The 26178-nt window shown below is 46.8% G+C and overlaps 1 protein-coding gene across 1 annotated transcript; it reads left to right on the forward strand.

Moving 5' to 3' along the window:
• Positions 1 to 23551: 23551 nt before the first annotated feature.
• On the forward strand, positions 23552 to 25288 carry GADD45G (growth arrest and DNA damage inducible gamma). The gene is made up of 4 exons (XM_084305550.1): positions 23552 to 23715; positions 23828 to 23929; positions 24038 to 24251; positions 24616 to 25288. The coding sequence occupies exons 1-4, from the start codon at positions 23663 to 23665 to the stop codon at positions 24724 to 24726; spliced, it is 480 nt and encodes a 159-aa protein (XP_084161676.1). The 5' UTR covers positions 23552 to 23662; the 3' UTR covers positions 24727 to 25288.
• Positions 25289 to 26178: the final 890 nt, after the last annotated feature.

Genomic DNA, 26178 nt, shown 5'->3' on the forward strand with positions numbered 1-26178 from the left:
CTTACATTCTTAACCATTTAATTCTCTTACAAAATTTTCAGAAACAGATTTTTCTTCCCAGAAAGCCTGCAGCCGGGCTGCATGGCATGTAAGCTGCTGTGCTGGCTGAAAACGTTTTGATCTCAGAGGTTCCCTTTGTCTCCCGGCTGGCCTTTGAGAGCTGTGGAGCAGAGCCACAAAACATATCAAAAGCAAAGAAGGGTTTGAAGTGCTGAGTGCAACCACCGGTAAAACAAAAAGCACATAAAACCTGGGAAAATCCAGGGAGATTTCCTATAACGAATTGCACAAACCAAACACCCTCTGGCTAAGGAAGCGTCCGCTGTGCTGGTGAGTTATGAATCCACAGGCTTCACAGCAAAGATACTGCGCTAACTTCTGCTAATGAGTACAAACCTGAGTATAATCGCTGGGAAATGCAGCCGGTGTTTAAAAACAAACAAGAGGCAGGAGTGGAAGACAGGCTCCCTCCTCACCCTTTGCAGGACCTGCCTGGACCAGCTCCCTGTGGGGCAGAAGGGACCTGATCCCCACACGATTCCCACATGATCCTGATCCCAATTCTGATCCTTACCACAACTGAGTCCGGGCCCTGGCTGCTCCCCCCAGTTCCTCATGCTGGGCCCCAGGCCTGCTGCCACACACATCCTGGTTATTCCCGTTATCTCCTGGGTTTTCCAAAAGAGTCCCACATTCTGAGCACTTTGTTTCATGCACTGAAGAGATACCCCCTTCCCAGCAATTTACTGTCTGTCCCCACATCTCCCTAGGGTTTGCCCTCCAGGACGGTGCCTGTAGTCCTTGTCCCCAAAATAGTCCCGTGGATGCTTGCCTAGACCCTGCAAGGGCGCAGTGACCTTCCTCCCCTCACAGTGATATGACACGAAGTTTAAGGAACATTATTTTTGTTTCCTTCTTCATCTCCGATAATGACTCACACAGTCCCTGTGTCTATAGGCACTGCATTTTTCTTCCCCTAAATAGGACATGCCTGACAACCCTTTTCCTTCTGACGGCAGACTACTGTGCTAAGCAGCAATCTGTCATCCGCTGCTTCGGGCAGCAGGCCTGGAGAAGTGCTCTTGCACACTTGCTGAGAGCAAGGCTGGTGGCGTGCAACTGCTGGGCCCTGTCCTCCACGGGGTCTGTCACCAGCGCAGAGCCCTTCTGCACCTGCACCTTCTGGTCTGTCTGGGACGTGCTGGCCTCGCCGCGCAGGAGCAGTACATCAGGTGCAAGGCTTGCAGGAGACACTGCTTTCAGACCTGCCAGCATCGGTGGGTCTGTCAGGGAGAAGCAATTAGTTTGGACAGGAAATGAGGCACAAGAGCCAAGTGATGTGCCAAACTATGTGGGAATTCTCCGCAGCAGACCCTGGGAATGAACCTCACCTCTGAGTAAGGCTGTAATGGCAGAAACCATGGAGTGAGTAAACATCAAATGTGACCCCACTTGAACATGTCTGTGGTACAAAGAAATGATTTCTACCCACCTTTCCAACTCCATTGCCTCTTGCATGAACACAGATGAAAGCTGTGCTATGCATTACCCTCTAAAAACTCTGCAGCTACCCATTTATCTGACAGGACACCTACAGACCTGCCTGCCTGTCCTTACGCACTTTGGTTTGTGCAGGGCTAAGACTCTCTCTCTCTCTCTCAAAGTATTATACAACTTTGGTAGATTGAAAAATGTATGTTTGCATATAATGTAATACAGAGATCTGATCACAAAAGGAAAGCATATATCTGGATATTAGGTATGGGTTAAGTGACCTTCCCCCCCTCCAAAAAAAAAATTAAATAAATAAATAAATAAATTTACAAATGACTAGATATACAGCATCTAATTTTCGACTTTTTTAAAAACTTTTTTTCTTTACTATGCAATAAGTTTAACTGAGAACAAAATGTACCTCAGGCTGCCTACTCTTATTAAAAATCAGTAGATTTTTCACCCACTCTTCTCCCTTTGCTTATCTGTAGAGCAGATGCAGATCTCTTTGCTTAAATCAAGGCTTATGATTCACTGGCACATCAAAAGAGCAGCCCCAGTCGTGTCACTTTTATTATTGCACCTTGTCTGTGTGATCTCCACTGCATCCACGGCGCAAAAGGAGGTCCCTTTATTGCTTCCCTTCCTTTCCTTCTGCTCTTCGTGGAATCTGAGCTAGCAATCAGAATAATAATGATTTACCTCCAAGGGAATGTGAACTCAAGCCAAGTTCTTCTGGTAGGCAGGGAAATCAGTTTGGTATTGTTTACCCATCCCCTGTGGATTCACCAGATGGCATCAGACAGCATTATTTGGAGCTCCTGCTCAAAAGAGAGAGGCAAGGCCTGAGCAGCAAGAACTGACAATGAGAACTTACCAGGAACAGTTCTGATCTTTTTCTTTATTTTTATTATTTTTATTTTTTTTTTGGAGGACATGGCATGTCTTTCATCCTGATTGTAAAGCACACAAGGAAACAAACCATATTGTAACACACCTGGACTCCTAACGTGTTGAGCAGACCGTTTTTAACACTGTCATTCGTGAGTGATTTTGGCTACTCCTCTAATAGCTGCTTCCCCCGGGGAGGATGATCTGCCTGGGCTGGGGTGAAGGTCCTGAGCAGGTCAGCAGAGGGGAGGCAATGGGAAATGAGGCATTGCAGCTGTTTCCTTCAAAGCCAGCTCTGCGTGAATTCAGTAAATAGAGGATTTAGGTTTCTGTTCTTTAAATATCCCAGGCATAAATTATTCACTCAAAATACATTTGTCAAAGAACAGAAGCACTAGGAAAACAGAAATGGAAAGCCTTAGCAGGGCCTGAACCAGCCGTGGCTTCGCTGGCCGCAGCACAAAGCACTCAGTATAGCCTGGCTGCCCTGCCCCGAGGGACAGAGGAGATGATCTAATCATTCTTTCCCATCTCATTTCTGTGACTCTATGATTTGAATTGTTTTCGGTCCAGATACTAAACCGACGTAACTTTGCTCTGCTTTCCTGCAGTGAATACCGCCACATTGATTTAAAGCCACTGAGTTTCTGGCCTTTGAAGACTGCTTTAACCTTCACAATATTGACTTCTCTTTTTATTTTCCCCAGCACTGGAAACAAGCCCCTCAGTCAAACCCCCGGTTGTGCAATGTGCAGAGGAGCACGGCGCTGCCCCGGTTCCTAAAAGCGGGCGGCCTCAGAAGTGAGAAGTTCAGCAGCCTCTGCTGCGGCACTCATCACCCCAGAAGATCACACGGCGGTGACGTGATAATGGCACCCATCCCATCCTGCTGGGGGCAAGGGACCACGACTGGAGGGAACCGAATTTTGTCCTCGTTGGGGGCTCCCCTGTGCTTGGAGGAGCCACTGAGGGAGGGGGAGCTGCCAGTGGCTGCGGGAGGTGCTGGAAGTTTCTGGAGACACGAATCATGCAGGGGCTTCTCCAGTGACACCGCCGCGCAGATCAAAGGGGCTGCTCCAGGAGCCCCAGCCCGTCCCCGGTCTTCCTGGCGACTTCAAAGCGTGCTGGCCCAGCCGGAGCAGTGTCTGTCGGGATGAAACGCATCTCTCTATTTTTGTGAGCCCCGATACAGATCTACCACTCTGGAAGCTGCTAATTAGGGTGTTAAGAGCGCCTTTTCGTTACGCCTCCCCTCTCTGTCACGAGTGGCCGGTTTTCCAAGGGGAGCACACGCCTGCCTCTGGAGCTGCCCGGAGGAGCCCAAGCTGCATGCCTTGTGCCATCAGCTTACAGCTCTCTGTGCAGACAGCAGGGAGGGACAGCATGCCCTGCCAGCAAGAAGCGGGGTCCTGAGCTGGGAGTCTACCTGCAGGATGCACCTGGCCCTCGTTTGTAGCTGATGAGCAGAGAAAATGAGGTTTTTCTGGGTTTCAGTTCCGAGTTACTCCTCGCTGAAGGCTTATAAGGCAGGTGAAAAAAAAAAAAAAAAAAAAAAAAGGAACATCTCATATGCTCCATCCTCTTTTAGAAGTATTTAAGAGGCATATAGAGGCAAGCTTGTACAATGAGAGCAGAACATACCTGGGTGCCAGGCAAAGGGTGTGATTTTTTTCACATGCCATGCTTGTCCCCCCTGTCAGCATCCAGGTTTAATGTATGGGATTGTAATGGTGACTTTGGAAGAGGTCTAAGACCTCCAGCTGGACAGGACCTTCACACTCACTTTCTTTGTCCCCCTGGGTGTTGCTCATCCTACTTTGACTTAAGGAAGAGGGCAGGGAAATCTCAAGTTTCTCAAGGGTTTATCCCTTCTCCCGTGCCTCATGATATTTTTCCTGCATTTTCCTTCACATGGGAACCTCTTGCCCAGGTCCACTTGTGCTGTTGACATTCAAGGTTGAGGCAGCCCGCCAGCTACTTGCTGCTGCACTGTGGGGCGGTTTACCTGTGGGTAAATTACCTGTGGGGCACCCCACAGGGCAGCAGCACATGGGTCCTGCCTCACCAAGGGCCCTCTGGCTGAGCACTCTCCTGGAGCCATGCCACAAAACAGCACGTGCACTTCCCTCCTGTGCTCCCAAACACCCCTTTCTCACAGTTGCCCATGGTGCAGCGCTGCTGGGAATCTGGAAATACCTTCTCACACCTATTCTGATGTGCCCCCTAGCAGAGGGAAGGCCAGAGGGGCAGGTAGCTCAGGGACACTGTGCCAGCTGTGTGCTCCCCCCAAATTCCCCGCCGCTTCTTTCTCGGCAGCCTTCCAAGCTGTTAGTACCGTGTGAGCGATGCAAAGTGATCCTCTTTCCTGTATGCTTTCATTTTTCGTTTCTTTTGGTTATACATTAGCTTGCAGCTAATCTCACTGTAAATTTATCCACATCCCTGGCTGAGGTTTTTAGCCCCCACTTTTACCATTGTAACCGACAGCGGTGTCCCATTGGCATCGGTTGCAGCTTGCATAAAGTACCCTTTATCCCAGTTAGACAAATAGAGAGAAAAGGATTGGTCAGCCAACTATTTGTTCAGTTATGTTCTCATCACTGAACAACTGCATGAAAATTAAGGTAGTTACATGGTCAAACAAGCATACTTTTAATATTTTGATTGTTATCCATTAAATTGTCTTTCTGCCAAAGTGATACAATTAGCAGCATTTCTGCCTGTTTCCTGGCTTGGTGTGAGGACAGGAGTCGGGTCTCTGTCAGGAAGACAGATACCCACAGCAGTTCAAAATGTACTTAGCATGCTGTACTGGTTTCTATTGCATGTGCATTATCACACCACCACTTCTACATTTGTTGGCAGGAATCAAGTCAGCTAATATATTGGAAGAGACAGCCTGACGTTACTATTGTCTTATGGTAACACTTAGGTCTGTGTACTTCTCAAACATTTCAGACCCATGGATGGAAGCTCTGCCAGGGGTCAGTGGTGGCCAGTACTCCCTTAATGCAGGCACCCCATGACCTTTCCCATAATAAGATAAATCATCATACACTTGTTTCATTTATGTCTAAAGTCTGGAGACTTTTAGTTTTATAACAGCTATGACAACTTTTAATGATGTCTTCTAAAAGTATAACATGTTTGTTTGTATACCCATGACTATGGAAAGCCTTGCTAACATAGTCAATAATCTGATCATCAGCAAAAAAAAATTAATATCCAAGCCAGAAATCAGGAGGAGCAAACCTACTTGTCAGGTCGGGTTGGTGGTTTCAAGATCACCTTAATTATTTCAAGTCCAATCCGAAAAAGTCTGAGGATTTTCAGCTTACATTATAATCGCTGAGAAGTAAGTGCTTAGGGCTGTGCAAGAGTGGGCCTGAGAAAAGAACAATTTCAAGTGTTGCATGCCAAGTTCATCGCTACAATGGCTCATCTGGAACTGAACCTGCTCGTTACCATGCATTGGTTTGGCTCCAAGGCAGCAAAGCAAGAGAGCTTGTCAAGACAAAGGTACACCAACGTGCTGTGTGAGAGAGGCCAAAGTACAAGTTAAAACACATCTTTCTGACTGCCAGGAGCGCTGTGTAATTATTTGAGAGTGCTGTTGTGCAGTGTCTCACTAAACAGGTCTCTTTCATTTTACCTATTAAATACAGCGAGTCCCATGACTGGGCTGCTTGCTGCTTCATAAAATGCAAGGCCTGTTTGTGAAATCTGATTTCTCCTCTCCTCGCCTCCAGACCATGTCCTTTTCATGTTCTGAAGCAATCATATGTAGCTAATCCTGCACTATTTGTAATTACTGAATGCCCAGCTCCTGTCAAATTATCTGCTCCGCATGCAGCACATTCAGCCGGCATCCCAGGTTGTTCATGGGACATGTCAGCAGACAGAGCCGTGTGGCTCTCCGAGGCATCCCCATGGTCTGCATGACAGCAGTTGCATGCACCTGGAGGACAGGCGGCCCTTTCAGAGCTGGGAGCAGGCTGCAGCCAGTCTCCAAGCGTGTCTAGGTCAGACACTTCCATTTTTCTACAGACAGGGTTTTTTCCCCTCTTCCCCAATTTTTGCTCTTGCAAAGAGTTGACATGACTAGGATGAAAAAGCAATTATCTGCACCAAAAGTCTTTTGGCATCAATATCTAAATCAGAGCAGGAAGGAGAGAGGAGAAATTCAAGGAGGGGTGGGGGTGTAGGGGGCATACCTCTAGCCCACTGGGAAGGGAACTGTATGGCTCTGTGTCCTGGTTTTGTGCTTAACAGCCTTCATACCATACGCAGAAACGTTCTCTGGAGCAAGGTCAAGAACTCAGGCTTTCAGTCTCCCAGATTTTATTCCCAGGTTTTGCTCTTGCATTGCTCTCTGTCCTGTAAATGATCCCGCTGTGGCACCGGGAGGCACAAGGATGAGACATTTTTCAGAAAAGGACTTTGGATGGTGGGTTCTGGTGGTCCTGACCCAGAGCAGTCTCTGCATAGGATGGCATTTCCCACGTGCTTGGTGCTTGCTTCTTGTGGTACAGAGATGCGGGTGTTTTGTCTTGCCAGTCTGAGTGCCAAGGACTTCCAGCACGCTGTGTCAGCAGCCCCAGTATATAACATAAAGTTATTTATCGATCCTCATCCAAGGATCAAGTGTTTAAAAATCCATTGCAGCACTTAACTTCTGTGCACATCTCTTCTGAACCTAGCTCACAGCTTGGTCTTTGGAAATTTACAGATTGCAGAGGATGATTTCATTTATTATGTAAATGACTAAATAAAACATGAAATGATCCCTACAGTTACAGCTGTTTGGTAAACATACCTGATTTGAAATGCACTTGGGAAAACTCTTGTTTTCCTATAGGTGCCAGTTTTGCAGTTTGCATAGGATTAGCTAATGGCAAAGCACTCAGCTCAGCAGAACCAAGTGCTGAGAATATTCCCAGAAGTACAGTTCTGCTGGGCCCAGGGCTCTGCATTCGCTGCCACAGAGGGAAGAATATGCCCTGTTCAGACAGTTTCAACCAAAAAGTGTGTTTATAAAGTTTGATGTATAATTCTTAATAGTCCACTAAGTTTCCTCCTAGTTATAGCACTGAAGCATGAATTCGTATCAAGAACATCATTTCCCATTTACATCAATGTGTGGAAGGGAAAACGTGCCCTCAAAGCTATCTGTCCCTAGCCTTAAGTATTTGTACTTTTCTATCCTTTTTAAATGTCTCAGGCATTTGAAGAAAACTTTCATTTGCCCTGTTACTTCATTTCTGGTGTTCTCTGGCAAAACTTGGCCTCAGTATATGAAGGTAAGCTTTTCTTAATCCAAGTTTTAGGAATGGGGAGGACCGTTTCTGCCCAAACACTGACAGTTTCAAGCCTGCAGTGTTGGTTATGGTCACTAGCATCATCCCCAGGGACTGCAGGGATATGTAGCACGCCAAGCTGCAGCACTCCATCTGCTTTGTGAGAGCGAGGGTGATGGCAGTGTTGGATGCGGCACCTCCAGGAGCGCTGGCTGCAGGCACCACGAACCAAGCTGCTTTTGTGCCGTATGGGATGTGAGCTGTCTGCAAGCTGCTCCCTGGAAGCCAGTGCATCTCACCACCATCAGCTCCTCAGCCGGTGTGCCAGCAATACGGTGCCATTCTCTACCAGGCCCAGCCTCAGGATTATTCTGCTACAAACATCTTTCAAAATGTGCCTCAGCAGGCCTGACATGAGTTCAACAGTAAAAACTTCTCTGTCTTCTACAAGTAAGCTCAGTGCAATAATAGCCAGATGCTACTGGAAAATCCATAGGTCTCCACAGGGGTCTGCATGGATATTTACACCCTCTCTGACTGACTACCCGTGTGTAAGAACACAGGCCTCATAGAACTGAATAACAAGACAAGAACAAAAATTAACTATCTGTGTTTTAAAAACCTGGTGATCTCCTCTGCTTGCTGTCTACCCACCCGTGTGGTCATGAACTGCTGACCAGAGAACAGCAGCTCATGAGTTCATTCATCAGTTTCCAAACACACCGCCACTTCTGCAGATAGGCTGGTGGCCAGGACGCTGATGGAAAGGCAGCTGGCTCCATCGCTGCCTGCTGAACAACCCGGGGCTTTCTGACCTCTCTGTGGTGAGGACTGTCCCTCTGATAAACATATCACCATGGCACTGACCTCCTTGGTGAAGGCCATCCACGCTGGCTGGCAAAAACCTCTGTGGAAGTTGGGGGAAATGGTTGCAGCAATGATGCTTCTTTGCAGCTTTGGAGAATCATTTTCAGCTATAAAACCCCTTTTCTCCCACAAGATTTTTCAAAGCATGTCTATGTCTTGGTGACAGAAGCTGGGTGTATTCAAGGGCAAAACTAGTTTTGTCACGGACCTGATACAAGTTCATCTTTTTAGAAACCAATGTTTGGGGGAATCAGCACTTCTGTGAACGCAGGGACCACAGACATGCCAGAAATGAGGAAGAAGTATCAGATCCAGTTTGGGTCTGCCTTGGAGCCCACATTCCCACATACTCCACAGTGCTGGTGTGCAGCTTTCTGGCCATCCCTCTGCACTGCTTTCCTTTGTCCTCTGACCATTTTGGTCCTGCTGACCAAGGGAAAGGCTCATCTGCAGCCAGGTGGAACCAGGCAAGCCCCTCAGCGCAGCTCCACCAAGCCCAGATGGGGCTGGCTGCCTTCCAGGGACACCAAATCCTTTGGGGCAGGGACTGTTCAGCCTAGAGAGGGGGAGGCTCAAGGGAGTCTCATCAATGTCTGTAAATACTTGAAGGGAGGGTGCAAAGAGCAGGGAGAGAGTCTCTTTTCAGTGGGGCCTAGTGACAGGACAGAGATACCAGCTGGACCACAGGATGTTTCCTGATGTTCCCTCTGAATATCAGGAATCGGTTCTTCACTGCATGGGTGACCGAGCACAGGTCAACAAGAAATGTGGTGGCATCTCCTCCTTGGAGATCTTTAAAAGCTGCCCGGACATGGTCCTGGGCAACCTGTTCTGGGTGTCCCTGCTTGAGTTTGGGGGGGTTGACAAGATGGCCTCCAGAGCTCTCTGCCAACCTTAACCACTCTGTGAGCCTGATTCTGTGACTACGCTTCCCCTTTGAACTGCAGCGTTCAGTGCAGTGCCCCCCACATCCATTAGCCAGCTCCTGGTGGTGACAGCAAAGTAATCATAGAATGGTTTGGGTTAGAAAGGACCTTAAAGATCATCCAGTTCCAACCCAGATGACATCTCCCACCAGACCAGGTTGCTCAAAACCCCATCCAACCTGGCCTTGAACACCTCCAGGGATGGGGCATCCACAGCTTCTCTGGGGAACCTGTGCCAGGGCCTCACCACCCTCATAGTAAAGAATTTATTCTGAATATCTAATCTAAATCTACACACTTTAAGTTTAAAGCCATTACTCCTTGTCCTGTCACTTCAAACCCTGGCAAAGAGTCCCTGTCCTGCTTTCTTGTAGGCTCCCTTTAGGTACTGGAAGATTGCTATAAGACCTCCTCGTTGCTGAGAATGAAGTCCAGCCTAGCAGCTATCCTTGCTGGCACCTCTACAAGTGGTGGGAGTTGTCATCAACACACCCATGGAACCTCCTGTATTGCCTATGCCCTGCTGTGCTGTCCCTCCAACAGATATTGGGGTGATTGAAGCCCCCATGAGGACCAGGGCTTGTGAACATGGGGCTGTTTCTATCTGTTTGTAGAGGGGCTCATCTGTGACCTGTAGCAGATCCCCGGGATAATATCCCCTGTCCCTGGCCTCCCTGTAATCCTGACCAATCAGTTCCCAGTCAGTTCCTCACCCATCCCCAGGCAGAGTTGCATGCAGAGACTGGCCTAGGAGGGCCTCCAGCAAGGTGAGGGGAGGCAGGAAACAGGGGAAGAAAAAGTGAAACCAGTCAGTTTGTAGCTGCAGGACTTCTGCATGGCCTCAGCCCTGCCTGCATGCTGCCCAGGGCACCTGGCTGTGATGGCGAGGGACGCCGATGGAGACAAGGGATCTGAAACGGCTTCTCCCTGGAAAAGACGCATTTGCCTTTGATTGATGTCTGAGAGGGATAAGAATATAGTGATGATTACTTTCTATTCCATTAGTGAGTGACTAGGGAGGATATTAAATGGCAGATATTAAACTCAAACATTTAAAAATCTGCAGGATTGGATAACTTCCAGGAATTAGCCAAGGAGCTCTCTAAGCCATTAATGTGAAGAAGAAATTGAAAAGGTTGGAGAAAAGCCAATCTTTTAAAAGAGCAAATGGCATGACTGGTGTGCACTCGGGCCTGTGAACTTGACATCCATCATGGGGACAGAATTGGAGCGGCCGATACAGGTTGTAATTGGAAAGGGGTGAAAAGTCTCAGCCCCCACAGCACTGGTTAAAAATCAGATATAACCAGTGCTATGCAGAATGGCCATAACGCCCTGTGGAGTGGGGTGCCTAGGGCCCACAAAGACCAACTGTACATGGGGAAGTGCTGTCTGCGGGGAGCGCTTCGTGGTAGGCATCAAGATGGAGACCTCGAGTTCAGGCCAGCAGGGAGCTGAGGGCAGTGGGGTGCCAGGGCTGGTGGCAGAGCTGTGAGCGCTGTGTCTGAGGCTGACCGTGCACAGGCTCCCCATACCATGCTGTGCTGTGATCTCTTACACGCACCTGCCAGCTCTCATGCATGAAGCTGGGAGCTGGTGCATTTGGGTCCTGTCTCCCATTGCCCCATAGGTAAGGCTGCGTCTCATGCGTCTTCATGGCTGTGTATCTGCTCGTGCATGTTAGTTGTTACTCTTTAGATGGTGTGAATTGGCCAAAAGTATTTTAAGCTGGGTTGGGAGAGTAATTTGTTTATTCCCATAGTGCTGTTCCTGCAGTGGATTCCAGTGCAACAGTAAATTAAAAATCAAAGCTGAGCAACCCTGCCTGTTATGCCTCAGACAAGGTACAGCTAAGGCAGCTGGTGGCTCACTTTTCATTTGCTTTTTGCTGTATCATAAAAAGGTGAACACTCACTTCAATAAATAGCACCAAGTTTGAGTTCTGGGTGGTTTGGTTACACACCCCTTCTTTCTCAGAAGCTCTTTCACTCTTTGTCATGTGCTTGTTTTACTTGTCTCAAGCTGGCCCAAGCTGCTACAAAATGGTTAAGTCAGACTCTTGCAAATTTTCAGGTTTAGTGTATGTCCTTGGGCTGTCTGCAGTTCTAGTTTAACAAAATCATTCAAATTCATTACAAGAAGAAGAGTTGAAATGTTCCACGAAGGCTATTAAATCAGAGAGACTGTGAGCTCGGCTCATTGTGAAGTGACACAAGGGACCAGACTTCCAGCTCCAGGTTTCCTAAAATAAACCCAGCATCTCATACTTTCCTCCTTAATGGCTGCAAGACTCCCAGGCAGGCAGAGCCAGCCTTTGTGTGCACAGCATCCATTGGGTAGGTTATCAGAGTGGCTGGGCAGTCATCTCCTTGTCCATCAGCACGAGGACCCTGCAGCACAAGCCTGCAGGCAGTGACATGGGACGCAGGGTATGGCACAGCCAGCCTTCTTCCCCTGCACCTCTCCGACACCCAGCACTGCCTAAAACTGCAGCAAAGCAGCTCCCTCCCACAGCTCAGCCATGAAAGGGTCTTTTCCAGGTGACACAAATCCTGAAAAGTCCCCCAAATGATTGTGAGGTTCTGCTCCTTCTGCACTAGGAATGCAAGGCAAAAGCAGTGCACGTTTTGGTGTGGCTGCAAACATGGTCTTAGCAATTAGCATTGATTTCTCGCAGCCTTCTGGAAGTTCCTTTATGGAATAATTTCCAGGCATGATATTGTGTTAATGGCATTATTTTGTGATCACATGCCAGCCATGTTCCAGAGGCCCTGTACACTGCAAGCAGGGCTGTGCATGGACTATGGTTCATGCTGTATGTAGAATAAATGTCAGGGCCCAGGCCGTGCTCGGTCATATGGACAGGGCTATGCTGTGCAAAGGGCAGCTGCAAGTCTGCACACGGACAGCCTAAAATACTTCGTTTCTGTTTCGCTGCTCAAGACCTCTGAATGAGAAAGCAGAACACAAATCTTCACGAGACATTTTTTTTTTCCTTTGGTCATGCCACGAGCTTCATTCTTGATTTCCTGAGTGCTGATGTAAGGTCTGTGTCTTGCAAGTGTGCTGTTTACAGTGTGTCAACCAGCTGTGCAGGCAGGGCCACAGATGTGCAGGCGATGATGTTTGCCACGGAAATCAGGGGGAAGCGTATGACTGTGTTTCTCCAGGGAGCTTACTGACTCTAGTGAGAGCTCAGTGACCCCTGGAAGAGGCTGGGGCCTCTGCGTGTGCAGGGTGAGCTGCTGCAAGCAGAGACGGAAGGAAGAGTGGGAGCCCCAGGGGAGCCAGCAGGCTGCAGGGGCCAGGGTGCCCCAACCATACCATGTGAAACAGATTTTTCTCTCCTTTCACTTCAGGTGCTGTAGATGTTGTTTGCCTGGGTTTTGACTCCAGGAAGAAGAGCAATGTGTGAAACCTTCAGCTTACTAATTATCATCATCATCATCTAACTGTTGTGTAAAATAACAAATATTTATTCAGCTTTTACTATGGTATAATTTTAGCCAGACTTTGCGTTTGCAAATGAATGAGGTAGTGGGATCTTTCAGACATTTTACAAGCACAGATGCAATGATAACATCTAATTGCAGGGATCTGAGACTGTCTGACTGCAGATGGGATGCTATTAACCTCTTTATATCTGTTACAGATGTGTTAGAAAATTTCCAAGGCAGTGCAAAGCACTCTCCAAACCTGCATGGTGGAACAAATGCTTGGATCCTGACTCTGCAAGAATTTAATATGTGCTTAGGCTGATGCATTGCAAACAGTCCTGTTGCAACAGTACTTTCAAGGTACTTTCTTATATATAACTCACCTTATAAAAATAAATTGTTGAAGGAGTATCCTGAAGAGTAACCACAGCTTTAATGTACCTCATTTCAATATGAGCAATACTTCAGGTACCAGAACACTAATTACATTCAAATCCATGTCATACAGTAGGATACTGTATGAACAAGCTGATGTTGTCTGATGCATCATTTACTGCCGTAGCAGTCAATTGTTCTTTCCTTCCGAGTTATGCTTCCTGATTACTTTCAAATTTCAAAAGCAATACTTTCTATAGGTGGCTGCCAGAGGTATTCTCAGTACAGGCAAGAATCTCTGCAAACTCTCTGAAAGCCAAGGGCTTTCTAGGCAAAATATGGAAATTGTTTCACTATTTCCTTCTGTTTCTCTGAAGCAGCATTACTAGGCTCAGGTACGCAGGATCTATCCTATTCCGACTGCTTTGTACGCAGAAGGTAAATTAGAAAGAAATAAAGAGAAAGGTATGTAATTCATATTTAATATCAAAAAGTGATGACAAAAGGAGCTCTGGAAAATTTTTAGGTGTGCTTAGCAAAGCAGTGAAGCAGTGACCAATAGCTACAAGTTCAGTCTTGCTGTACAGTGAGGCATGATGACCCATCTGGTCACAACTGTGAGGGAAAAGCCAGTGCTAATAGACAGATTTCCACAGGATTCAAAAACTGGTGAAGAAGCTGAGTTTAGGAAACCTGAAAGAGCATAATCCACGGCTGACACCTTGTGAGCAGTACTGTTGGAGCTGCTTCCAAGTTACTTATTCACACACAAGCTAGCACAGGCACAGCAATCATTCCAGGCCTGGTGCTTTTTCTTAACAGCTCACTCATGAAAATACACTGAAAATCAGAAAGCAGCGAACGCTGCCCTGCTGCCTGTCAGGGCACCGAGCCAAAGCCACGGCCCTGACTTTGCGGTCATGTTGTCTTTCCTCCTGCTGATGGATTGCCAGGCTGCCAAGCAGAGAAAATGAAAACTAAGACTCACCAAACTCAAGTCTTTCTGAAAAATAAGTATCTTTTAATATGGAATTACAAAGACAATATGTAGGGACAGTCTAAGGGCATGCTTTTTCAGTCTTTTCAAAGGAAAACTGAATTTCAGGGAGTGATTATTTATTTATTTATTTATTTATTTTTGTAGAAATTAGGCTGGGTTTAGCAAATGAGCTTTTACTCCAAGCTTGGCAGCCAACTTCACATTATAACATTGCTATTGCATACAAAACAAACAACCCCCCTTTTTAATATTGGCTCCCTTGTTTTAATGTTCTTTTACATTAACATTATCCACATTATGGTTGCACCTGAAGGAGTCAGTTAAAAGCAGGGCATCACAGTGCAGGAGAAAATATGGTTATATGGCAAGAGACCAACCTTGTCCTGAAGGTACTGCAAACTAAGGAGACAAGGCCAAGAAACAGTTTGAGAAATGAAATATTGTTGCAAGCTCTTCAACCTCAAGTTATAAACACAATAAATAAAATGTGAGTCAGGTTCACAAAAACAGTCATGAAGGTTGGTTTAAGGATCATGAGCTTTTTATTTTTAATTAGTGGATTCTTTTTTGAAAATATCAATCTAACAGTTCATTCACTTATAGCTTTTTTCTCAAGCTGTGAGAGTCAGAAAGCTTTAATTAAAAACAAAACAAAACAAAACAAAAACAAACAAACAAACAAACAAAAAACATAGCTTCCCTTCAATAGTATGAATCAAACAATTGGACAGATTTAAAATGAGAGAAAGCATACTGAGATTCAGCCACTCTGTTAATCCTGTTTTGCAGATGTGGAACTAGTCCAGACACAGACAGATCTACTGTTTTGCCCAGCATTACATATAATCTTGGACAGAGCCGGATGCCCTGGCATCCACATTATCAGACAAGTCTTCCTCTTTTGAAGAATTGAAATGACCAAATTCTACAGCCAGTTCCCTCTGTCAAATCATAATAAAGGTCTACTTGGCCAGCACCACCTTTAACCCTTGCTAGCATATGGTAAGCTGAATGTATAATTTTTGGATTTCTCTCCTTCAGTGATTATCATTTTTGGGGGATTGTTTTCCTGTTCTGAATGATCACCATTTGTTGTGCTCTCAGTGCAATGAGAGAAGATCTCTGTTGCAAGTTTAGTCTAGTTATTGTTATTTAAATATTGGTTCCAATGCCTGCAGATTTCCTTAGCTAGCCTTGAGCGAGCCACAACTCCAGATCTCTGTGTCCTACACATTGGATGAGAGAAGAGTCAGTTGCAGTGGGAGTACTTTCGTGGCAGTGGTAAAAGATATGCATGTCTTCCTCCTATAATGTCCACACAAACTGGATCCAAGGAGAATTATATCTATAAAAAATATTTTATCATTCTTAGACTTTGACATATTCATCCAGGATGCTGACTGGAGGATCTCCACAAAAGTGTGAGACACAGTGAGTGACAGCAATCCTTCGAAAATATGCCCAGTTTAGCCACTAGAGGTCCGTTTCACACAAAGCTTTTGCAGAGTACAGAAAAGACCGAATATGAGTTCGCAAACTTTAAGATCTAGCGATAATGAATAAATAAATGCATCTACAGTATTTTGCCTTAAGTGAATACTATAAGAAGACCACCCTAAAAAAATAAGGTGAATTTTTTCTCTGTCATAAGCATTTCTTGTGAAAGCTGGTAGACCTTTGCTTATTTTAGCATTTGTCTAGCAGATTACTAAACAAGAGATTAGATCAGTGTGCATCTGCTAGTAATTTGAATCATTTCTCCCCCCTAAATATGGAGGATGAAATCACTGTGCAGGATGATTCATGAAAGACCACTTTAGCATCCTTATCTCCTTCTCAGAAATTTTGGAGGCACAAAGGAGCTTGCTAATGGCCTCTCTTATCACTCTTAGACAAATTACAGTGTCAGAGCTGCATACTGGGAAATGAGATACTCTGACCTAAAATGAATTATCAAACCTGGAGTCATGAGGAGAGGAGTCACTGCTCAGTGAACTTGTCTGGGACTTTGAAGTACCTCTGTCTGCCCAGTTAAAGATTTGATATATGGCTTTGGGTAAACAACTACAAACAGACTTCAAGGGCAGAGATACGGTGGGTACAAGCTGAAGAGCAAAATTCTTAATCCTCAAGCCTCTCTATCTGTGCACCTCAGATTTCACTAGCGATGTTTCCAAAACTGAATTCCTGCCGACGTCAATGTCTAGAACAACATCAGACTGAGTGCTGCTGCTCCATAACTAAGCCAAACCTGCCCCCTAAAGCCAAGCCCCGAGAGCCTGCATGCACAGCCCATGTCTTTACAGCTGGACCCTGCACCATGTGCGGCTGTTCTGCCTAGGAAGGCCAGGGATGGAGGTGGAATTGTTCCTGCTGCCACATCCCTCACAGCTGGGCAGAAAAGTCCCTGCTCAGTGGTCCCACAAGTCCTGGTTTCCAGTCCCAGGGCTGCCAGCAGCTCTGCCTGGGAATGTCCTTGGTTCAAACCACGCACTACACTGGCATGGGCAGTACTTTACACCCTCTCTTTTCAGTCTGTACAGGTAGGCAGTAGGTAGTCCCTCTGCCCACCAAACCCCCAAATACCTTGGGCTTGAGAGAGTCTTGCTCAGAGACTCTGGCACATTCTGGTCCCCTTACTGAGGACCAATGCTTCCTTCACTCAGGGCTGTTTATTGCAGACAACATACCTGATCCTCGGAGTGTGTGTCAGAGGCCAGGAGTAAATCATAGCTGATGGACCTCATGCTGTTGGTGTGGATGCTAAATTTTTAATCACCAATAAAAGCATCTACCAGTGCTACTGTGCTGCCCCTCTGTTGTACTCAGGGTCATATACAAATTGTCTGGGGTCCGAGAGATTTTAGGTATCCACATTTTCTGAAGACAGCATTATACCCATGCCCTGAGTGGCAACTGATTACAATGTATGCTTCAAATGAAGGCTACCTGGCACCTCCTCCTTCTGTACACCTATCTGTCATTCCCCGCACACCCCAGATGAACTCATGATGCATAGAGGGAAACCTGTGATTTGTGTGCTTGCTCCAAAATCCCGTGCTGACTGACTGAGGAATACAGCTACTTGACAGAATGACAAGAAACTACAAGACAGGAACAAGAGAAGGCTAAAATGTGAAAAGCAACCAAAGAATAATGAATACTTGGCCAGTTGGTATACACACGTTTCAATAAAATTAGCTAAAACTATCCCAGTGAATTTTGAGACGAACTGAATAAAACTCTTCACTAGTAAACTGTGACAGCCAAGAATAATAGTCCTACTACAGGAACTTAAAAATCAGTAACTCCCAGTTGGCCTTCTATTCAGGACTGGACTGCATCTAAATGTTAGGTTATATTTTGGCACATATATTAACTGTCATCACTTTCTTTTTGTAACTGTATCTATCAAAGGGTGCAGCTTTGGGGGGGGGGGGGGGGGCATTCAGGGCACACTTCTCACTATGGCCATGGAGCAGTAGCTTAATTTACCTCTTTATAGCTTAAGTAAATGCCTCTGTTTAAGGTGGGTGAGGGGGAAAGAGAAAATATGTTCATTTGCTGTGGCTTATGATCAGGGAAAGTATGCAGAACTGTCTTGGCAGGTAACAATGGCAAGTAAAGATTTCTGCTATTCTCACTTTTCTGTTTGTTTTAAAGGAAAGGATTATGATAAACTAACCCATCAGGCCTCATGTCTAAACTGCTTATATATAAGCCACTTTCATAGTGCTTTTTGAAGATGGGAAAATGCAATCAGAGAAGCTTGGAGTTCATTTACGATCTAGGCTGATCATGTAAGTCTCCATTCTGAAGTTGTCTGTTTCATTACACCCATGACAGAAGACACAAAAGGACTAATGAAGGACCAGATTATTTTGGTCAGTCAAGCACATCTCTTCAATAATGTTTGATTAGACAATTTTATGCTGAGATACAAGAGGCATTCACTGTAGGACCACCCATCTGCTTTCTTTGTGAATTACATTTCTTCATGCTGCAGAATTACCCAGTAAAATTAATAATTATGTCAGCATCTGGACTGAGGGAAGACTGTGTTCTTCTTTCATTATAACATACAGCTCAGAGATCTTCTTAAGCATTTGATTTTTAGCTCTTGTTTTCATCCATAGGAAAGTTCAGTGTAAGAAAAAATAAAAATCATATTCTTTAACATTGTGCTGACCAAGTTATATTCAGCTGTCCAAAATTCTCTTTGGCATCTTAAGGAGCCATCAGCACTGGGAAAGCTGACATTGTCACTCAAAGAGGTCTTTAATAGCTTCTGGTTGGGCTGGAGAGTGAGCAGAGCAAGACTGTTTTTCAGTATCTTTGTTCTACTAGAAGAGAGGGGCCCCTGTGCAACAGATTAATGGATATGGCAGAAGAAATACGTGAAGGAACTAAGGGAAGTGCAGATGAAAAACAGCTATACCACAAGAAATTCTTGGTCTTATTTGTAACTGAGCCTCACTTGAGACTATTATTGGCACAAACCAGAGCCCTCCAGTGCTGTGTGGATGGAGGCTCAGAACCTGGGATTTTTGATGCTTGGATTTGCCCCTGTTCTTCCGGCTTGTGTTATTAGCAAACACTATTTTTAGTGTCACTTATGTAATTTAGTAAACTTGAGTGTCTGTCTGAAGTCACCCTCCTAAGCAAGGTTTCCGGGCATTCCTGGGTAAAGGTACACACTCAGGGATAGTAAATCTGCCACTGCAGGCTTCCTGGCAAGCAGACTTCAATTGAACATGCACGCACAATCTGTCCAATCTGGCTTAAAAACATAAGACTTTCTGAGCTGGGTGTTATGCAGCCGTGGTGCATATGGGCTGTGAATGTGTCTAGGATTTCCAGCCATTCAGCAGCCAGTCAGAGCTGCCGTGAATGCACAATAAGGTTTCAGTTGCTGGACCTGCAGACACGTAGAAATCCCAGGAAAGGACTGATCCTGAAAAGTCTGGCCTGATAATACTTTGATCTGAAAGAAAGAAAGCAAGAAAACCTGGCATTCAGCACGTCTTAATGAAAAACAACAACAAAAACACCAAAAGAAACACCACCAAGAACAAATAACAGGAGAAGGAGGAGGAAGAGGAGAGGAGGAGAAGAAGAGGAAGAAGAAGAGGAGGAAGAAGAACAAGGAGAAGGAAGCAGAAAAAATCCACCATTCCTCCCAGAGTTTCTGAGGGGTTCCCAGGCAGGGGTCATGCTGAAGCAGCAGGTCCCCTGGCACTTTGTCCACCACCCCCTGTGAGCTGCTTCAGACTGTCCTGCTCTCTGGTGGGTATGAATTATGAAGATTTTGGCATAAGGAAGCTAGGTAGTACCTAGCCCAGGCATATGATCTTTGCACATTTGCAGCTTTGCACAGTCTGAATACAGAATGCATGATGCAAGACTGTATTTTTTTCTGCATTTTCCTTTTTTTTTTTTTTTTTTTTTGAGAGGCACACTACAGTTGGTGTCTTGAGAACATAAGTTGGTGTGCTGCTAAGTTTTTGAAGATAAAGATGAAAAGGAAAGCCTCTTCTGTCTGTAAATACATCAGTGACTCCTGGTGGGCAGAGATAGGCAGAAGATGCATGTCTTGTTTAGAACACGAAACCCAAATATGCAGTGCTCTTTAAGACAATACATTTGACTACCCTTAACTCAGGCACCACACAGCTAGATAAACGAAGTATAAGAATGTAAGCAACCACATAAGAAAACATTTGCAAGGAGGAAAAAGTGCTTGAGCCTCGAGCTTTCTGAATACTTCTGTTTGATTGTGTCAGTGAAGGCCAATGAAGGCTTATCTGCCCTCATTGGAAAAAAAAAAAAAGAAAAAAAGCATGTTGTTTGGGGTGAGAAGGGGATGAAGGAGCCTTCTTAATCAACCGGTTTCAAGGACGGTCAGCTGTGTGCAGAACCCAAACAGGAGGCTTCATCAGTTGGGCAATGCCAGATTGCAAGGTGCGGCAGCCAGCAATGTCTGTTTACATTGCCAGGTAGGGGTGTCTGCTCCTCTGCAGCAAAACCAGGCAGGGAATGCAGAAACGCTCCAGTGTGAGCTGCTGGGTGCAGTATTTCTCCCCTTCCCTTGGCCTCTGTGGTAGTTGGCACTTCCTCTAAGAGGGCCCTTACCCGGTCCAAGTATGTGTTTTCAAAATTAGCTCTTTCAACATTCCACCTATATAAAAGGAAAGAGTTGACTAAAAATAGCCACCCTGTATAAAACCTCTAAAGCACTCCTTTCTTTTCTTAGAGCAGGAGAGAAACATTCATCTATTATTAGAAAGGCGCTCCTCTGTTATTAGATCAACACTTCTGGTTTCTTGCTTTATTTTAAGATTAGCATCTGCAGGAGGAAAAATGCACTAGTGGTGTGGATTCAGCAACACTTACAAACAAACACTTCTGGCTACACACAAACACTCGATGCAGCATGCCATTGTCGAAACAAAACCTCAAACAACCAAAATTAATGCAAGAGGTACTCTAGCTCTTTTTAGCTCAAAACCTGAACAGATGACAGAAGTGGAGGCTCTGCGCTCAGCTGCAGTACATCCTGTAATAAAAAGGTCTATGTAGCCAAATAAGTGGTGTCCTTCCTACAGCACTTCAGTTATATTTGTAGGAATACTCCATTTTTTAATAAAACTGTAAAACACTTAATGTAGATGAATACTGCTTCTATTTCCAAAGTGTCATTTTCAACCCTGACTTGTAATGTGCAGGTTTATTTATTTTGGAAAAAGAAGGCACTACAGAAAGTCTTAATTCCCTTATTTCTCATTAAGTTGATACCTAAGTTGATACCTATAAAGTAACCATTGTTGATACCGTAAGTCTTTGATACCTATAAATCAGGGGTGTTTGGTTTTGGCAGGTGACATTTCTGTGGTTAAAGTGCCACCGAGCAAAGAGTATCGACAGACGGAGCTCTCTGCCTTACTCCTTAAAACCTGCAGGTTTCACCGAGAGGTTTTTGGTTTCATTTTTATCTTCTGAGACGCAGTATTTGGAGAAAAAGGTTGCTGGGTGAGGACAATAGGGCTGACCAGGTGGAGGACTGGAACAGGAAGAGAAGTTCTGATGGTTTTGAAAAGATTTCGGATTGGAGGTGCTCCACCTATACTGAAAGGAGAAGTAGTATCTCTTGGTGAAAAGCATCTTTCAGATGGGAACTCCAGGCATGCAGCAGGAGCCAGGAAAGCACCAGACAGGCTGAAGTGTCCCAAGTCTGGGACAGCTGCTACCTTGCTAGCTTGCTTTTTCCAGTGCAGAAGTCTGGATTCTCCTCTCCCTTAGGCAAAAGTGATGTCTGTCTGCTGCTTTTTGCTTGGCAGTATGTTACTATGTTACTCACTTAACTGTGACAAAATCATGTGTATTACCAGAAAAACAAGGGCATAATCTATCTGCTGTCCTGTCTGCTATTTCCTGCTATGTTACATTGCCTTTGTCGTAACTGAATACATTATTATTTCCCTGATACTCTGCATCTGACTTTTTATAAGATTAGGAGGCTGTTTTCCCGTTTTCTGTTTTAAGGGCTTTCTTCATCGAAGAAACACTGATTTTTTGTTTTGTTTTGTTTGCTTGTTTTCTTTTTCCCCTAAGCTTTCACCAGAAACATTAAGGGGATGAGATCAGGCACTGAATCTAGGCATCATATGCCTTTGGGCTGGCAATTATTTTTTGTAGAAGTAGTATTCTACAAGTCCACCAGAGGTCAGAGTTTTACTTTGAATGCAGCATCACGTTTGTCTGAGAGGTGTTTGTTCATATGCTGTAGCTGCCGGTAAAAAAAACAAGAGCTTTAGGCCAGCTTTTTTTTTTTTTTTTTTTTTTTTTTTTTTCTTGCTATGGAAGTGGCACTGGCATTATACCGGTGCTGTCAAATTTAATGTCAAAATCCACTTATTCTTGCCTGAGTAGGACTGCCAAGTGATATTCCCACCCTGATCTGCAGGATGGTTTCCAGCACTCAGCAGCTGATCCAGCAGAGAACTGGTGCCTCTCAGCTTCCCATCAAATGCACAGACCATACGGGGCTGCATTTGCAGGAGTGAATTTTGGTGCTTAGCATTGGGCTTGTAAGTGCACTGGGGACACTTACATCCACCTGAGCGTGCTCAAGCGTCCTAGGACAATGGGGGGTGTAACTTCCACTGCCAGAGCAAAACATTCAGCACACTTACTTGGGTGTTTGTGGGCAGCAATGCTAAAAAGTGAAAAAGATGGATTTCTTTTTTCCTATATATTAAAGACACGGGAGGCAAAGACCAAGAAAGTGAGCAGTGGAGCATGATGTCCATGGAAGCTGGAGTTTGCTCTGCAGACAACGAAGCCCGAGGAGCTGACTGCTTCAAAACCTGAGGAAAAAGAGGGACGGGACCAGGTGCAGGCACAGCTCCTTCCTGCACCCCCGGGGCTGCTTGGGAGGCCCAGTGTTGGCACCCTGGTTTGAAACGAGCTGGACCAGCTGTCTGGCCATGCCCTGTGGCCTTCGGCACCGTCTGTGCCAGGAGAGACGGGAACGACGGCGCGATGTGAGCGCTGCTGTGAGGGGAAGCCCTGACGCCAAGGCTTTTAGGCAAGACATGGAGGCCTAAGGGTGGAAGGGCGGTTGTACCAATACGCCTGCACGCCTGGGGTTGTTACTTCGGTGCTTACACGTGTTAACCTACTGCATCTGCTACAGGCTGCTGGGCCTGATTTCTGCCCGTTTTAAGCACCTTTGGTTTCCACCGTGAGGGGAAGGGCACTGAAACCACAGCCGCAGCCGGGCAGCGGGGCACTGCTGGGCTCCCCACACGCCTCACGGCGCCCGGCTGCCTGCAGCGGGTGCTGGGCTCGGTGGGGCGCTTTCTGGGGGATATATGGGGGTGCACTCAGTGTGTGTATGTGGCAGGGAGGTGCTTTTAAACGCCAAGGGGCCGGCTGCTCGCCCGGCTCCTCACACACCCGTGCTCGCTCCCGCTGCCGCCGCCCCCCTCCTCCATTTTCCCTCCCCCCTCCCGGCCGCGCGCGGGCTTCCCCGCCCGGCGCGTGCCCCCGCCGCCCCTCCCCCGCCCCACGTGTCCTGCCGGCACGAGCCGCCCGCTCCCTCCCGCCCTCCGCCGGCGCGCGCCTATTAGCATGACAAAAGCCCCCTCCCCCTTCCCCGCCGCCGGCCAATGGGAGCGCGGCATCCGCCGGCAGCTGCCGGCGCCGCGGCCGCGCGGGCTATAAATAGGGGCGGGCGGCGAGCGGGCGGCGCAGAGCCGCTCGGATCGGCGGGTGGCGAGGAGCGGAGCCGAGCGAAGCGCAGCACAGCGGGAGGCTCGGTGCCGGCTGGGAGCGATCGGCGCCGCCGCGGCTTGTCCTTATCCACCCGCTGCTATGACTCTGGAGGAGACCCACGGACAGGAGCCAGTGCCCGCGGGCAGCGACTGGTAGGTAGTGGCGGCGGTGGGGCGGCGGTTGGGCGGCCGTTGCGGCGGTTGGGCGGCGGTGAGGCCGTTGGCGCCGCGCTGACTGACTGACCGTGCCCGTCTCCCCCCGCAGGATGCAGGGCGCCGGCAAGGCCCTCCACGAGCTGCTGGTGTCTGCGCAGCGCCGCGGCTGCCTCACGGCAGGCGTCTACGAGTCGGCCAAGCTGATGAATGTGTAAGTAGGGCGGCGGGGGCCGGGCCGGGCCGGGCTGGGCTGGGCTTGTCGGGGGGCTGCAGCACGGTCCGCAGAGCCTAACGCCGCGCCTCGCCTCGCCTCTTGCAGCGACCCCGACAATGTGGCTTTCTGCGTGCTGGCGGCCGATGAGGAGGACGAGGGGGATATCGCCCTACAGATCCACTTCACCCTCATCCAGGCCTTCTGCTGCGAGAACGACATCGACATCGTGCGGGTCAACGATGTGACCAAGCTGGCGGCGGTCGTAGGGCCCAGTGAGGAGGATGGGGAACCGCGGGACCTCCACTGCATCCTCATCACGGTGGGTGTCCCCGGGTGGCGAGGGGCTGGGGGGGGGGCTCTCTGCGCTGCTGCTTGCAGCACAGCCTCTGCACAGGGTGGCCACGCTGCCTGCAGGTGGCTGGATCCTCTTCTGGGCAGAGAAAGGGGACTTGGCACATGTGCCTGAGAGCCAATCTGCTGAGTAGTAGTAGGCTACGTTTCTCGTAACTGTGGATTTCCTCTGCCCGCAAGGGTGACAGCTCTGCTTCCTGCTTTCCCCGTGTTGGGACAGAAGCTATCTGAAAATACCTCACTTACTAAGTCAATGCTTCTGTAAATAATGTAATGACTTCAGCTGGCAGGCAGTTCTCATGGTGTGCAACTTTTTTTTTTTCCTCTTGCAGAACCCAAATGAGGATGGCTGGAAGGACCCAGCTCTAGAAAAGCTGAACTTCTTTTGTGAAGAGAGCCGAAATGTCAATGAGTGGGTGCCAACTATCACCCTGCCCGAGTGATGGTGACCCAGCGCACCGGGGAGGCTGAAACCTTTGTTGCATTCTCAATGTGGTGTTGGTTCACCGAAGTATGCAACAAGCTGCTGATTCCATGGATTAGCCTGGTCAAGAGACTGGATTAAGGTCACTCAGACTGGCATGCAGTGGGCTCTTACAGAGGAGAAAGAGGAAAAGAACAGCTCACCCCACCAGTGAGCCTCAGTAGGCTGCAGCTGCGGCGGGGAGGCTGGCATACCATGGAACTGAAACAAGTATTGCAAGTTTCCTGGTCGAGAGGAGCTGTTTCAGAAGACAGAGAAAGTTGGGGGAAGTGGGCCAAAACTTTACAGAAGGACTGGACTGAGTACTGTAACTAGAACTGTTGGCGCTGTCTATAAAACACGGAGAAAAGGAAGTTCCAGTATTTGATGGACTATTAGAGACTAATTACTAAGGGGGATATAGAGACTCTTAAAGCAGACAGACTTCAACAGGCCTCTGGGCTGCTCTGCAGAACTGGTTTAATAATGCAATAATTTTTATTGAAATATTTGCTGCTATTGAAGCTTTCATAATAAATTTTTGACAATTAATTTCTGGGAGTGTCTTGCTTACTGGGTGGGGAAGCATGTCACTGAAATACCACTCATGTTTTGCTCGTGGGCTGTAGTCAAAGGTATATACCACAGCAACGGGGCCATTGCTCAAACACTTTCTCTCCCAGGTCAGCTGAATGAAGAGCTATGCTTTCCAAGTTGATAATTCAACCTTTCACCCTCTGCAACAGCTGCTTATCGCAACAGCTTGCAAGACTAAGGAGCTGCATGCTTAATGAGCTCACTTATTGTAATAGGTGGTCTTTGTAGTCTGCTGAAGGAACACAATACATGTTAGGAACATGGATTTTCTGGAATACAGACCTCCAGTAAATGGCATCATTACTTGCTGAATATGACTTACTCATTCAGAGCTGCAGTGTTGCCACTTGACAGAAGCAGTTTAGACATGATGGGGGCTTGCAGAACTCCTTAGATGTCAAATACATCTTACACTTGCTTTGACTAGAATGACATAGTTAGACTGAAAACTAGCTAATAGAGAATAAACATCACATCTGCCACAAGCTGCCCTCTGATTGCCATATGCTCCAACAATAGGAGCTGTCACTCCAGAAGGCAATTTTGTGAAAGTGAATTGCACGACAACTCCAAATTAAGTCCAAAACAATTTAAGGATGGGGTGGCCTTTCTCAGAGATCTTGTCATGAAAAATTAATATGGGGGGACCAATTTTTCTCTATGTGAAAAGGGAAAAAAATATCATCCCATTTCTGTGCAGAGTCTAAATCAGTGCCCCAGTGTCTGATGTTAAAATGGCATAGTACTGATCCCTTCTCCTGAGAGCAAGAATGCTAGACTATTCACTTCCTCTGCAGGCACTAAAAATACTCAGTTATTAGAATTGTGTTTCCTC

The sequence above is a fragment of the Netta rufina genome, assembly GCF_964035555.1.
Source record: "Netta rufina genome assembly, chromosome: Z".
Classification (NCBI taxonomy): domain Eukaryota; kingdom Metazoa; phylum Chordata; class Aves; order Anseriformes; family Anatidae; genus Netta; species Netta rufina.